Source organism: Ceratotherium simum, chromosome 6, assembly GCF_057802395.1.
Source record: "Ceratotherium simum simum isolate JZ-2026a chromosome 6, ASM5780239v1, whole genome shotgun sequence".
Taxonomy (NCBI): Eukaryota; Metazoa; Chordata; class Mammalia; order Perissodactyla; family Rhinocerotidae; genus Ceratotherium; species Ceratotherium simum.
The window spans coordinates 62,221,556-62,236,563 of NC_141905.1; the positions used below are offsets into that span (position 1 = coordinate 62,221,556).

Genomic DNA, 15,008 nt, shown 5'->3' on the forward strand with positions numbered 1-15,008 from the left:
ACAAATATAGCAAGTGGAATTTTTTTGTGTGTGTGTGAGGAAGATCAGCCCTGAGCTAACATTCATGCCAATCCTCCTCTTTTTGCTGAGGAAGGCTGGCCCTAAGCTAACATCCGTGCCCATCTTCCTCCACTTTATGTGGGATGCCACCACAGCATGGCCTGACAAGCGGTGCGTCGGTGCACACCCGGGATCTGAACCAGAGCCGCCAGCAGTGGGGTGCGCGCACTTAACCGCTACGCCACGGGGCTGGCCCCCTCAAGTGGAATTTTAAAGGTAGACCAACAATATTTTATTTTTCTTGTGGCAAAGCAATGGAACAATCCTCCTATGGAAAGGAACAAACATAGGGCCCTGTACGTTAATGACATCAGGTGTTCTAATAAAAATAGTAGTTTCTAAGCAGCTGCATTTTAAGAATCTCTGAAGGATCAAACAGGAAGAGAGACAAATTGTTTAAACACAAATAGCTTTGACAAGTAAAGAACTAGCATGACTAAGCCAAGAAAGACTAGTGAAATGCAAACTGACTGACACTTGAGCAAATTTAGGCCTCTAAGCATGTGGAAGTACTTTTAATTTTCACTGTCAAATCTAAACTCCAAAGAACAGAAAGGTCTACAGTCTTTCTGCTGCCTTTTATCTGCTGGTGAGATACCATGTTAGGGTTGCCATTAGATGCATTGCATTCCAGAAGATCCCAAAGACTTGTAGCCATCATCAACTGGCAAATCAGTCTCAGAGGCCCTCCCAGCTGTTAGGTGTCTGAAAATTTCACATGCAACCCAATTCCTTCCCATGGCTATCAAAGAACATACTACAGGGGAGATGGCTAAGAGCTGTTCACTCTGCCTTAGAAATCCTTTCCAGGTGTGAGATCAGCACAAATAACCTTTAGAAACAACAGAAGTAAATGTTGAATACCATCACAATTTTGCTACTAAGCCTTTATATACTCTATCCTGATAATCAACTTGGTGGCCAAGAGTTAAATATCCCACAGTATCCCTGGGAGACCACAGGTCCAATTTTCAGACACCTGTTTTTCTAAATCACTCAAAGTTAATAGTGTCATGGAAGTATAACATGAGCTCTCAGAAAAAAGCAAAGGAGCATAAGGCAGCACTCATTACCGCTGGCTCAGTGGAATGCACACTTCTCAGGCATACTGTTTTTTTGCACTCAGCTAAGAGAGTACTAACTCTCAGAAAAGAAAACTCCCCAGACCATCTTCACTCAAAGCATCAAAGTCTACCTACAAAGAAAAGCAAACCATCTTTTAAGGTTAAGGGTAACATCTTAACTGTTATAGAAGGATCGAATGAAGACATAACTTAGGAAATATTCTAAGGAAGGCTCAAAATGTAAAACCTGAAAAATGGTATGGCAATTCCTCAAAAAATAAAACACAGAATTACTAATGGATCCACCAATTCCACTTCTGGGTATATGCCCAAAAGAAACGAAAAAGAAGTGACTGAACAGATATTTGTACACCCATGTACAAATAACCAAAAACACAATAACCAAAAAGTAGAAACAACCCACTTGGGGTTTCATCAAGGGATGAATGGATAAACAAAATGTGGCATATACCTACAACGGAATATTATTCAGCCTAAAAGGAAGTAAATTCTGACACATGCTGCAACAGAGATGAACCTTAAGGACATGCAAAGTGAAATGACCAGTATTTTATAGTTTTCTAAGGGCTTTCACATACATTGCATTATATAATTCTCACAACCACTTCCCTGTGAAACAGTTGATATTATCATGACCTCCATTTTATAGCTAGTGGAAAGAGGTCCAGAGAAGCTAACAACTTGCTTAAGGTCACACATTAAGTAGTACAGACAAAAATAAAAAATCCAGTTTCTCTAACTCAAATTTCCACTCTCCTTTCAACACATCACGCTGAGTTTTCTGTTTACCTCCATGGTAGCCTTTGATGCAACTCTATAGAAGGAGGCATTATGGTATAGAAGAAAGAGCTCTGGACTTAGGAGTTAGAAGACCTATGATTAATTCCCAGCTTTGCCACACAACAATTGTGTGACTTTCTGCAATTCACAATATCTTTAACACATCAGTTTCCTCATTGGTAAAAAGTATATTTTTTTAAAGTTTATAATACACTCTACTTTACAGAGTTTGATGATTGAAAAAGACAGTATATGAAAAACTAATACAAAATTTAGGACTTAAGTGAAAATCAATGTCAGAAAGGAAAAAAAGTAAACTTCTGCAGGCTTAGCGTCACCAATATTTTCCCTTCATCTGGCATTAGTGTGATAAGTAACATTCAAACACATCTTTGCAGTAATCTCTTGAGAAAATTGACTGGATCTTTGATACTTCTGACATATACTCTGAGTCTAATTCATTAGCAACAGTGAAGATGATGTAATTATTCTCTGCCACAAGTTCATCAAAGAAGTTTGAGGAATGAAAATGAAGGTATAGGCCTGACAGAGACTTGCAAAGAGAAGGAAGAGGTCTTGGTTATGGGCATCTGCTCAAAGCTCAGCCCAGTCGTTTCTGGGCTATTCAGAAAAAGGATGGGCTAAGAGCTTAAATCAGCTATTTGATGGTTCTTGTGAAGAAAAAGGACAGCAGCCAAGCCAGAAGCTGCTAAAAGGAAAAGCAACCAAGTAGGAGGTAAAGCAAGCATAAAGGAATGTGATCAAGGAAACAGGCCCCAGATGAAAAGGAGCTGCCTGGAAAGCCTAAGTAAATACATGAATAAATAAACACAACATAAATTATACCCATATGCACTTCCTACTCTAGCCCAGAATCTGGTGCTTCTTTCAAACACCTACATTTGTCATACCGCCCTTGGGTCACAAAGGGATATTTGGGAGAAGGTGGTTTGTAATTCCTGATTCTTACAGAAAATCACATTTATCATAAGGCTTCACCATAGTATCTGGTTTATTTGCTAGGTGCAGATATGCATTTATTTGTGAGATTTATAAAACTGTGTTTGCTGCAAAATGTCTCTGGGGTCAGGTAAGGCAGAACAACCTTCAATGCAATCTTGTTAGCACATCTCACTCCCTTGCTCCCTCATCTCAGCCCTCCCAACGCACACATTTCACACTTTTCCTTTTGTTCCCAGATGTGCCAAATACTGTAGTAAATTACTGCAGGAACAAAACATTTTACTTTAACAAAAAAAAAAGAAAGAAAGATATAGAAACAAACACTGAATCTCAGCTATGTCACACTTTAGAATCTATACCAAGTTGTAAATGTGCATTACTATTACTGGGAATGTCTGGCAAGGCTTACATCTGGAGCTAAATCAAGTTTCCCTATCTGTTGGGTTTGCCTCTTCTACTCAATGTTAATTTTTCAATTGTTCGCAAGAACAATTTAATAAATGTTGAGAAAATGGAAAATGTGCCTACAAAGGGAGAAAGGAATGTAAAAAAAGTCAGCTTTAGGTTTCATAATATTGAAAGCACATTCTCTCCATTTATAAACAGCTCACTCCTGTGAGTGTGTGGTATTTCCTCAAGACCCTAAACCAACTCCATGTCTGACTCAATTTTATCCAATACATACAGCACTCTGTAACTGCCTTGTTGTTTCATAAGGAACCTAAAATGACTTAGCCCCATGAGCTCCATTTGCCCCTGTTTACCACAAATAGAAATAGCCACGAAAAGCAAAACGTCTAAGTTCCACATCCCCATGAGTCATTCATTGAACTCATGGAGAATGGCGAAAAAATTTTCAGAGAAAAGCTTTCAGATGGCCTATACACAGAAAATACTATGGCAACAAAGATGCCTGAAAAAGGCTTGCAACCATCTCTTGGTAAGAAAATTCATAGAACAGCATTGTGAGCTATTTCAATATGACAAAATGAAAGTCTCACGTACTCCTGCTTTTCTTGATCAAGTACGACAATTTCTTCTAACTCCTACAGACATCGGGGCTTAAAATAGTAGTGGTGTTCAACACACTCTACTTAGAAAGGTACAATAAACCTCAGGATGAGCCAAGAAACTCTGAAAGAGATAAATTCTCCTTCCTTACCTGATATTAACCAACGCATGGGTCACCTTGCTGGCTGCTTCTTTCCACTGGCCTGCATTGGTAGAAAGCCTCAGGACTGTAAAGAAGGAAAGCACAAAGATCTGTCAGACCCCTGATATAAAACACAAATATGAAGAATGAAGACACATCTCAGAATAACACTATTAGGATAACCACACAGAGCGTGTGCCAAGCTTCTGTTTATAACATTCTCATCCTAGAGAAAAATATAAGGGCTTATTCACAACTATTTTCACTGAGAATTTCTTTCTCTTTTTTTCACTTTCTATCAAAATACTCTACTCCTTCTCTGCCTTGGGTCCCCCTCCCTCCACTCCCTGCTAACAGGTTTCCATACTTAGTTTTTGCATTCATTTAAAATCTACACTGGGGTGGTGATGTGAGCGTAACCTGGCTGCCACATTTATCATTTCCCTAATGGCTAGAGCTGATTTAGTAGAATTGGCTAGCTGGGTAAGTGTCCCCTCCTGTTTCATATATATCTTTCTCCTAAAGGTCTAAGCTGAGTCAAACAGAACAAATAACCCTGCCAGACAGAGGACAGTCATGTTTCAATCAAGGAGTAACCTGTTTTAGCTCCTCTGACTTAAGTGTGTGACCCGCAACATGAATCAACAGGAATATTCTTCCTTTCTCTGACCAAATTCTATCTCTTTTCCACACTTACCCACAGGAGGAGAGATGATGGAAATACAGAGCATCTTCTATCAGCTATGAGCTTCAGGGCCACACATTACAGTACCTATACCATTTTAGAAAAGAGACAAACCAGCACAAGTGCTCCTTGAAAGCGTAAGCACATGGTGGGCACTCCAAGTATATGTTTTTAATGAACGAATAGCTACTAAGAACTAAATATGAAGAGAGTTTACTATGTGCCAGGAACTAGACGAAGTTAGGTTATATGCAATATAGCATACAGATAAGGAAACTGAGACTCAGAGGAGACAAGTAATTGATCAAGGTCATTCATACAACTGTAAGTAATGGAGCTGGAATTTGAACCTGGAGGGAATGACTCTAGAGCTATACTTACATAGTGAGTGGTTAAGAGTACGAACTCGGAAGCCATCTGCCAGGGTCCAAATCCAGCCCCCGCCACTTACTAGAGAATAACAGTGATACTTACATGAAAACATTATTGTGAAAATTAAGAAGTTAACTTATATAAAGCCTTAGATCAGTGCCTGGCACATAGTAAATGCTGTGTAAGTATTAGCTATTATTAATTTAAATAGACTGCCTCCCAAACAAATGAATGAATGTAACTGAGGCTTCCCCAAAGGAAGGAAAGCAGAACCTAACTAACATTAAGAAATGTGTAACCAATTTGCATAGGAACTTTATATCTAAGTACCATCACGACCTACTCCTGACCAGTATTTTTCCAGCAAGAAGAGTCAGCAGCAGCTCTATCAGAAAGAGGGCCTATGGCTGTAACAAGGAAAGAAAACTCATGTGGTTGCTCTGCATATGTTCTAACAGTATCTCATTTTTATAAATTCGTGCAATTTTATGAAAGAAAAGATGGGAGCCTTAATAAGACATATTATCAGACTGCTGTTTTTCTAATTTACAAGATTTAGTACAGGGGAACTTGGTATAGTTCCAAGTTAGAGCTCTACAGTCAGAACTCAGGTGTTATCCAGTGTATGTACAAATTTATCCATGTAATGAACAAAATTGTTTCAGCAGGTCAGACATATGTTTTTCAACTCAATTGTGAAAACTATTTAGATAGGGGGCCAACCCAGTGGCATAGTGGTTAAGTTCATGCACTCTGCTTCGGCGGCCCAGCGTTCACAGGTTCAGATCCCAGGTGCAGACCTACACACTGCTCATCAAGCCATGCTGTGGCAGATGTCCCACATATAAAAAGTGGAGCAAGATGGGCATCGATGCTGGCCCAGGGCCAATATTCCTCAGCAAAAAGAGGATTGGCAATAGATTAGCTCAAGGCTAATCTTCCTCACACACACACACACACACACACACACAAAAACTATTTAGATGAGTTTGTTTTTCACTAGATCATAAATTCTCTGATGGTGGAGACCTAAACATTTATGGAATTGAGCTGAATTTTCCCCTCCTTACCTCAGAGTGGTATTTAACTCTATCCATGAATTATTTCTCGGTAACATCCTGTCAGCTCTGTTCCTTAGTGAACAGGCACCCAGATGACCTCATCACTGCATTTTCTTTGGAAACACCACAGGCTTTTACGTTCTTTTCTAAGTTACCAAATCTGAACGCAAAATTGTTTCAAAGTGCCCTAAAAGCCTCAAGCTAAGGTAATTATTTGTGTAGTAAATTATGGTATACAAAAATAACATACTATGAAGCCATTAAAAAAAGAGACTTAAGTAATAGCAAAAACTGGAAACAACCATAATTTCCAAGAAAAGAAAGAATTGTTAAATAAACTATACCTATACTATGCAAAAAAAAGAGACTCAGGAAACAAAAAAATAGGAAAATGTTTTATGATATACAGTTTTAAAAAAACACAAAATAGAAGGACAGTATGATTGCAGCTATATAAAACTATGCATACAAGTAGGCTAATATACAACTATGAAAATACTGGTAGTACTAGAAAGGAGAGACTGAAATTTTTTATTTTTTTCACCTTGCTCTCTCTTTAGCACTGGTAATTATCTTTTTTTTAAATGAAAAACAATTCAAAATATGGTATCATTTATAGTTCAGAGCAGCTCTTATGGAGGTCCTTCCTTTGTTTTTGTTTCTGTTTTTTTTTTTTTTTTTTTTGGTGAGGAAGATTAGCCCTGAGCTAACATCTGTTGCCAATCTTCCTCTTTTTGCTGCGGAAGATTGGCCCTGGGCTAACACCCGTGCCCATCTTCCTCTACTTTATACGGGATGCCGCTGCAGCATGGCTTAACAAGCTGTGTGTCAGTCCACACCCAGGATCCGAACCTGCAAACTCCAGACCACCCAAGCGGAGCTCGCAAACTTAACCACTACGCCACCAGGCCAGCCCCTGGAGGTCCTTCCTGTTCAGTGAACTTCACTGCAGTAAATTAATGCCATAGGAACGTTAAATGTGTGCCTTTATCAAAAATGTCTCAGTGAGTCTTCCACTTCTAGCCATGATGGAGTAAAAAGACATAATTTACCCCCCTACGTTAAACAACAGAAAACTGGATAAAATATATGAAAGAATAGTTATGAGACACTGGACAACAAGCATACAGAACTGTGATCCCTGAAGAAGGAAAATAAACAAAGTGAGCCCTGTGAGTACCCCAGCTTACTGAATGGAGAAGTTTCCAGCCTGCAGGGCAGGGAGGAGAAACCTACACAGAACTCAGAAAGTCTTGCCAAGCCAAAGACGTAGAGATCAGCACAGAAAGGCCAAGGCAACTAGAATTTGTAGTAGGAGAGTACTGTAGAGGAGGGAGTTTAACAGCGAACTGTGGAGGTTTGTAGAGGGGCCTCTTACAACTTTTGCTGAGAAGTGATTTGCACATACAGAATGGAAAACTACCCAAGGCTGGGGGCAAAGAACCACTGGAAAGAAGAAGAAATTGTGGAGCTCATGAAGGACTCCACAAATAAAATAATTTGTGTTTCCACTAACAAGAGTGGAAAGACCTACTAATATATGGGTAATCAGGTAGAGTCTGCAGATGGGTATTGCATTAGTAATGGGGCCAAATGAGCCAATATTAAAGGTTGCTGTCAACCTGCTCTAACAACCCTTAAAAGCAAACCCTAAAAGGATGAAATTGATTCCACATAACCAACATTATATACAGAAACGTAACAGGGGGCTGGCCCGGTGGCGCAAGTGGTTAAGTGCGGGCAATCTGCTACGGCGGCCCGGGGTTCGCCGGTTCGGATCCCAGGCGCGCACCGACACACTGCTTGGCAAGCCATGCTGTGGCGGCGTCCCATATAAAGGCAGCGTCCCATATAAAGTGGAAGAAGATGGGCACGGATGTTAGCCCAGGGCCAGTCTTCCTCAGCAAAAAAAGAAGAGGATCGGCAGATGTTAGCACAGGGCTGATCTTCTCACAAAAAAAAAAAAAAAGGAAAGAAAGAAACATAACAAAATCCAGCACTCACAACACTAAAATTACAACGTCCAAAATCCAATTAAAAAATTAGCAGGCATTCAAAGAAGCAGAAAAACATGTCCCATAAGCAGGAAAAAAATAGAAAACAGATCTAGACATGAAGAGAGATGATGGAATTAGCAGACAAGGAAATTAAAACAACTATTGTAAATATGCTCCATATGTTCAGGAAGATTGAGGAAAACAGAAACATGATGAAGACAGAAATGGACATATTAAAAAAGACATCCAAATAGAACTTCTAGGGAAGAAAAAAACTTTCTGAAATGAAAAATACACTGGAAAAAATGAACTGAGATTAATGAGATAACAGCATATTAAAAAAGTACAGAAGAAAAGATCAGTGAATTTGAAGACCGAGGAATAGAAACTGTCTAAAATGAAACAGAGAGAAAAGACAAAAAAAAAAAGGAAAGAAAGAAAAAAGCCCAGAGATTTACTGACCTATGGGACACCGTCAAGAGGTCTAACACATATATAACTGGAGTTCTAAAACAAGAAAAGAAGAGAGGGAATTAAAAATATTTAAAGAAATTAACTGCCCCAAATTTTCCACATTTGATAAAAACTAGAAACCCACAGATTCAAGAAGCTCAAGGAACCCCAAGCCAAATAAACATAAAGGAAATCATGCTAAGGCACATGATAAGCAAACTGTGGAAAACCAATGATAAAAAGAAAATATTAAAAGCATCAAGAGGAAAAAAACACGTTATATACAGAGAAATAAAGATAAGAATGACAACAGACTTCTCATTAGGAACTATGCAAGTTAGAAAACAACGAAATGACATTTTTTAAGCATTGAAAGAAATTCTATATTCAGCAAAAATGTCTTTAAAAAATGAAGGTGAGGATCTACTTCCAGTATGGCAGAATAAGTCCACTACAGCCTCCCTCTCCTGCTGATTACAGCTAAAAATCCTGTACAAAATATAAAAAGTAACTGCTGAGGGCCCTGAAAATTAAACAAAAGCAGACAGATTATAGAGGGGAGTCAAAACTTGGATAAATACTCACAAAAGTGGGTTTCCAGGTTTTCTTTTTTCCTATTTTCTCTTACAGGTTTGCATCAAGGATCAGATAGTCACAGAGATGCATGATGGAGAAGCTGGATGGATGACTAAAACTTCAATAGAGACCTCATCTTTCTGTAGACAGAAACCAGGACAAGGGGCTTCTGCTGGTCAGAGAACATAGAGGGAATCCTAGACAGACAGGACAGTGTTCCCCTAATTCTGGATATGAAAGTTGTGTAATTCTCAGACTCACCCTTGAGCTGAGCAAGCATGGAAAACACACAAAGCAGCAAAGCAAAAGCTTTAAGAACTAAACTGATATTTGAACCACAGTCTAAGTCTCCAACTAACCTGTGAGTGGTGCATGCATGGACCAGATCCAAAGTAGCACAGAAAAGGCTTTGAAAATTGAACTGATATTGGAAGCACCAGCCACAGAAGTTGAGACAGAACTTGCAGTCTAAATCTAAATTGACTGCCTGCTCATACCAAAAAAAACCCTCTAGAGGATTATAACTGAACCCTGAGTCTACACAACATAACATTAAAAATATCCAGGATGTAATCCAAAATTACTCAACTTATTAATAACCGGGACATACAAAGATCCAAGATATAAAATAAAACAGGAAAACGTGACGAATTCTCAAGAGAAAAGACAGACAAATGCCTGAGATGACACACATGTTAAAATAATCAAAGACTTGAAGGCAGCTATTATGACTATGCTCCATGAGAAAAAGATAAACACACTTGAATCAATGGAAAGACAGAACTTTTCAGCAGAGAAATTGAAACTATAAAAAAGAACCAATTAAAACATTTAGAAGTAAAATATATATCATCTAAAATAAAAAATTCACCAGATGGGTTTAATAGAATAGATTGACATAGGAGTCAGTGAACCTAAAGAGAGAGCAATAAAAATTATCAAATATGAAGAACAGAAAAAAATGGAGGAAAAAATCAAACAGGGCCTCAGGGACCTGTGGGACAATATCAAAAAGTCTAACACTTGTGTTATTGTAGTCCAAGAAGTGGAGAAAGAAATTAGGGCATAAAAAAATTTGCATAAAAGAATGGCTGAGGGGCCAGCCCCGTGGCTTAGCGGTTAAGTGCGTGTGTTCCGCTGCCGGCGGCCCTGGTTTGGATCCCAGGTGTGCACTGACGCACCGCTTGTCAGGCCATGCTGTGGCAGAGTCCCACGTACAGCAACTAGAAGGATGTGCAACTATGACATACAACTATCTACTGGGGCTTTGGGGAGAAAAAGGGAAAAAAAAGGAGGAAGACTGGCAATAGACGTTAGCTCAGGGCTGGTTTTCCTCAGCAAAAAGAGGAGGATTGGCATAGATGTTAGCTCAGGGCTGATGCTCCTCAAAACAAAACAAAACAAAAAAGCTAAAAAAAAAAAGAATAGCTGAAATCTCCCAAATATAGTGATTCAACAAGTTCAGCAAACCTCAAACAGGATAAACTCAAAGAAAAACCATGCCTAGACATATCATAATCAAACTGCTGAAGGCCAAAGAAGGAAAAACCCCTAAAAGGAGCTGAAGAAAAACAACATATTACAAGCAAGGGAAAAATGATTCAAATGATTTATTTTTTCAGAAACCATGGAGGTCAGAAACCATGGAGGTCAGAAAAAGGGGAATAACATCCTCAGATTTCTTAAAGATAAGAACTATCAACTTAATATTCTATATCCAGCAAAAATATCCTTCAGGAATGAAGGAAAACAAAAAAAACCCTCATCATCAAGAAGGCTGCTCTAAAAAAAATGCTAAGGAGACGTCAGCGTCACGGTGGAGTGAGCTTTCCCGTGAACTCTTCCCCCGATAAGATACAACAAAAGGAACAGTCACAGACCAAAAACGGAATCCCAGACAGTGAAAAGCAAGACCAGAAAGATCCACACTGCTGCACATCTGAGAGTGGAACATGCTGGGCACCAGGAGGAAGTGAGGAGAGGTAAGGAGAACCCCTCCCCCTCCCCATCAGATCAGCGATCCCTGTCTGCACGGCTCCCAGAGAGGGGGGAGGGGCGGCCCTCCGCGGGAAACCGTAGCTCTTGGGGCTCTCTCAGCCAGTGGGAAACTCCCACACATAGGACTCAGAACTGCTACAGAGTACCATCAACATCTGAGCACACCAGCGAGCAATAATGAGGGGTGAATGAGAAGCCCCCCACGCCAGGGACCCAGAGGGCAAAAGAGAGAGGCCCCCGTCCCCCCCCACCTCGTCCCCGAAAATTAGACCGTGGGGCTCAGCCGACCAGACCAAACCAAACGATCCGACCCACGGATCGCACTGAAAAACTGCGGCAGAGCACAGGGGGCTCAGATTACACAGCCCTTTACCACCACACAGTGGCAGCGGGTGGAAATTGCAACCAGAGATTTCCAGGAAGAGGAAAAACAAAGCCAACACAGGAACCACAATGCAAAGATACATGAAATCACCAGACCGGAAGGAAAATGACAAGCACCCAGAAACCAACCCTGAAGACACAGAAATCCATAACCTAAACGACAGAGATTTCAAAATAGCTATCATAAAAACACTCAACGAAATATGAGACAACACAGACAAACAATTCAATGAGATTAGGAGTTTCTTCACAAAAGAGATTGAAATCATAAAGAAAAACCAATCAGTGCTGATGGAGATGAAGAACACAATGGAGGAGATAAAGGAGAATCTGGAATCTTTAAAGAATAGAGCTGACAATATGGAGGAAAGAATTAGCATTTTAGAGGATAGGAATACAGATATGCTCCAGGATGGAAGAGGAAAGAGAACTAAGACTAAAAAGAAATGAAGAAAGTCTCCAAGAAATATCTGAATCTATTAGGAAATGTAACATAAGAATTATAGGTATTCCTGAGGGAGAAGAGAGGGAAAGAGGAAAAGAGAGCCTATTCAAGGAAATAATAGCTGAGAATTTCCCAAATCTGGGGAAGGAGCAGGAAATACCAGTAAGCGAAGCCAACAGGTCACCTAAATATGTCAACAGGCAAAGGCCCTCTCCACGACACCTAGTGGTAAGGCTAGCCAGAGTCAATGACAAAGAAACAATATTAAGGGCAGCTAGACAAAAACAAAAAATAAAGTACAAAGGAACTCCCATCAGGCTCTCAGCGGATTTCCCAACAGAAACTTTACAGGCTAGGAGAGACTGGAATGATATATTCAAAATACTGAAAGACAAAAACTTTCAGCCAAGAATACTCTATCCAGCAAAAATATCCTTCAAATATGATGGAGAAATAGTAACTCTCCCAGATAAACAAAAGCTAAGGGAGTTCACGGCCATGAGACCCCCACTACAAGAAATACTCAAGAAGGCCCTCAGGCCTGAAAAAAAGAAGAGAAAGGGAATACAAAGCTTGGGGCAAGGAGAAAAATAGGTAGATAAACTCAGAAAAATAGTAGATCTTTACCGGAATAGGTTAGCAACCATTTAAATACCAAAATCAAAGCTCAAAGGAAGGAATTCACCAAAATAAATTTAACCTCATCAATGTAAACACACAGCCACAACACAAGATAGAATAAGGTATAACAAGAACGACTTAGAAGGGGAAGAGGAAAGTGATTGAATTGACTTAGTATAAGGAAATAGGAGGCCATCAGATAATGGACTATCTCATACACAAGATTTTTTACACAAACCTCAAGGTAACCACTAAACAAATAATCAAAACAAAATCAAATAATCAAAACAAAATCACATATGATAAAGAAAAAACTAGAAGAGTCATAAGACAGAACAACCAAACTGAATTGGCAGTCCAAAACAAATGGGACAAGAAACACAGGAAACGCAAAAGAACCAGAAAATAAGTGACAAAACAACAACATTAAGCCCTCATATATCAATAATTACCCTAAATGTAAATGGACTGAACTCTCCAATCAAAAGATACAGAGTGGCAGGATGGATTAAAAAGCAAGACCCAACAATATGCTGCCTCCAGGAAACACATCTCGGGACTAAAGACAAGCACAGGCTCAGCGTGAAAGGATGGAAGACAATACTCTAAGCTAATGGCAAACAAGAGAAAGCAGGTGTTGCCATACTCACATCAGACAAAGTAGACTTCAAGATAAAACAGGTTAAGAAAGACAAAGAAGGGAAATATACAATGATAAAAGGGACACTCCACCAAGAAGACAGATCACTTATAAATATATATGCACCCAACATAGGAGCACCAATGTACATAAAGCAACTTTTAACAAACCTAAAAGGAGACATTAACAACAACACAATAATAGTAGGGGAGCTTTTCCTTCATTAAGTAGTAGATAATAACAACAATAAACAAACACATAGGGACAGAGATTGGATTGGTGGTTACCAGAGGGGAAGGGGGGAGGGAGGAGGGTGAAAGGGATAATTGGGTACATGTGTGTGGTGATGGGTTGTAATTAGTATTTTGGTGGTGAACATGATGTAATCTATGCAGAAATAGAAGTACAATGATGTACACCTGAAATTTTTACAATGTTATAAACCAATGTTACTGCAATAAACAAAAAATTAAAAAAAAAAAAAAAAAAATAGTAGGGGATCTTAATACCCGACTTACATCAATTGATAGATCATCCAGACAAAAAGTCAATAAAGAAATAGTAGACTTAAATGAAAAACTGGATGAGATGCACCTAGTAGACATATACAGAGCACTGCATCCAAAAACAGCTGACTACACATTCTTCTCAAGCGCGCGTGGAACGTTCTCAAGGATAGACCATATGTTGGGAAACAAAGCAAGCCTCAATAAATTTAAGAAGATTGAAATGATAACAAGCATCTTTTCAAACCATAATGCTATGAAACTGGAAATTAACCATGAAAAAAAAACTGGGAAAGTGACAAAAATGTGGAGATTAAACAACATGTTACCAAACAACGAATGGATCATCGATGAAATTAAAGGAGAAATCAAAAACTATCTGGAAACAAACGAAAATGAAAATATGCCATACCAAACCATATGGGATGCAACAAAAGCAGTCCTGAGAGGGAAACTCATAGTGATACAAGCCCACCTGAACAAACAAGAAAAAGCCTAAATAAGCAACCTTAAATTACACCTAACAGAACTAGAAAAAGAAGAACAAACAAAGCCCAAAGTCAGCAGAAGGAGAGAAATAATAAAAATCAGAGCAGAAATAAATGAAATTGAGACCAAGAAAACAGTAGAAAGGATTAATGAAACAGAGTTGGTTCTTTGAGAAGATAAACAAAATCAACAAACCATTAGCCAGGCTTACTAAGAAAAAAAGAGAAAAGGCTCAAGTAAATAAAATTAGAAATGAAAGAGGAGAAATTACAATGGATACCACGGAAATACAAAGGATTATGAGAGAATACTATGAGAAATTATATGTCAACAAATTGGACAATCTAGAAGAAATGGATAAATTCTTAGACTCATATAACTCATAAAACTGAACCAAGAAGAAAGGGAGAATCTGAATAGACCAATCACAAGTAAAGAGATTGAAATAGTAATCAAAAACCTTCCAAAAAATAAAAATCCAGGACCACATGGCTTCTCCAGCGAATTCTACCAAACATTCAAAGAAGATTTAATACCCATCCTTCTCAAACTATTCCAAAAAATAGAGGCAGATGGAACACTTCCTAAATCATTCTACAAGGCCAACATCACCCTGATACCAAAGCCAGACAAAGACAATACAAAGAAAGAAAATTAGAGACTACTATCACTGATGAACATAGATGCAAAAATCCTCAACAAGATATTGGCAAACCAAATACAGCAATACATTAAAAAGA

General features: G+C 38.9%; 1 protein-coding gene across 8 annotated transcripts in view; it reads right to left on the bottom strand.

The window, feature by feature from the left end:
• Positions 1 to 15,008, bottom strand: part of ARMH3 (armadillo like helical domain containing 3) — a 190,645-nt gene that overhangs the window by 69,897 nt on the left and 105,740 nt on the right. For 7 of the 8 annotated variants that reach the window (XM_087432488.1, XM_087432490.1, XM_087432489.1 and 4 more), the window contains one exon: positions 4,051 to 4,126. In XM_087432488.1, coding sequence (XP_087288614.1) covers positions 4,051 to 4,126 — 76 coding nt within the window. Of the gene's footprint in view, positions 1 to 4,050; positions 4,127 to 4,774; positions 5,177 to 15,008 lie in introns of those variants that run through there. The other variant, XM_087432492.1, reaches the window with a different exon arrangement.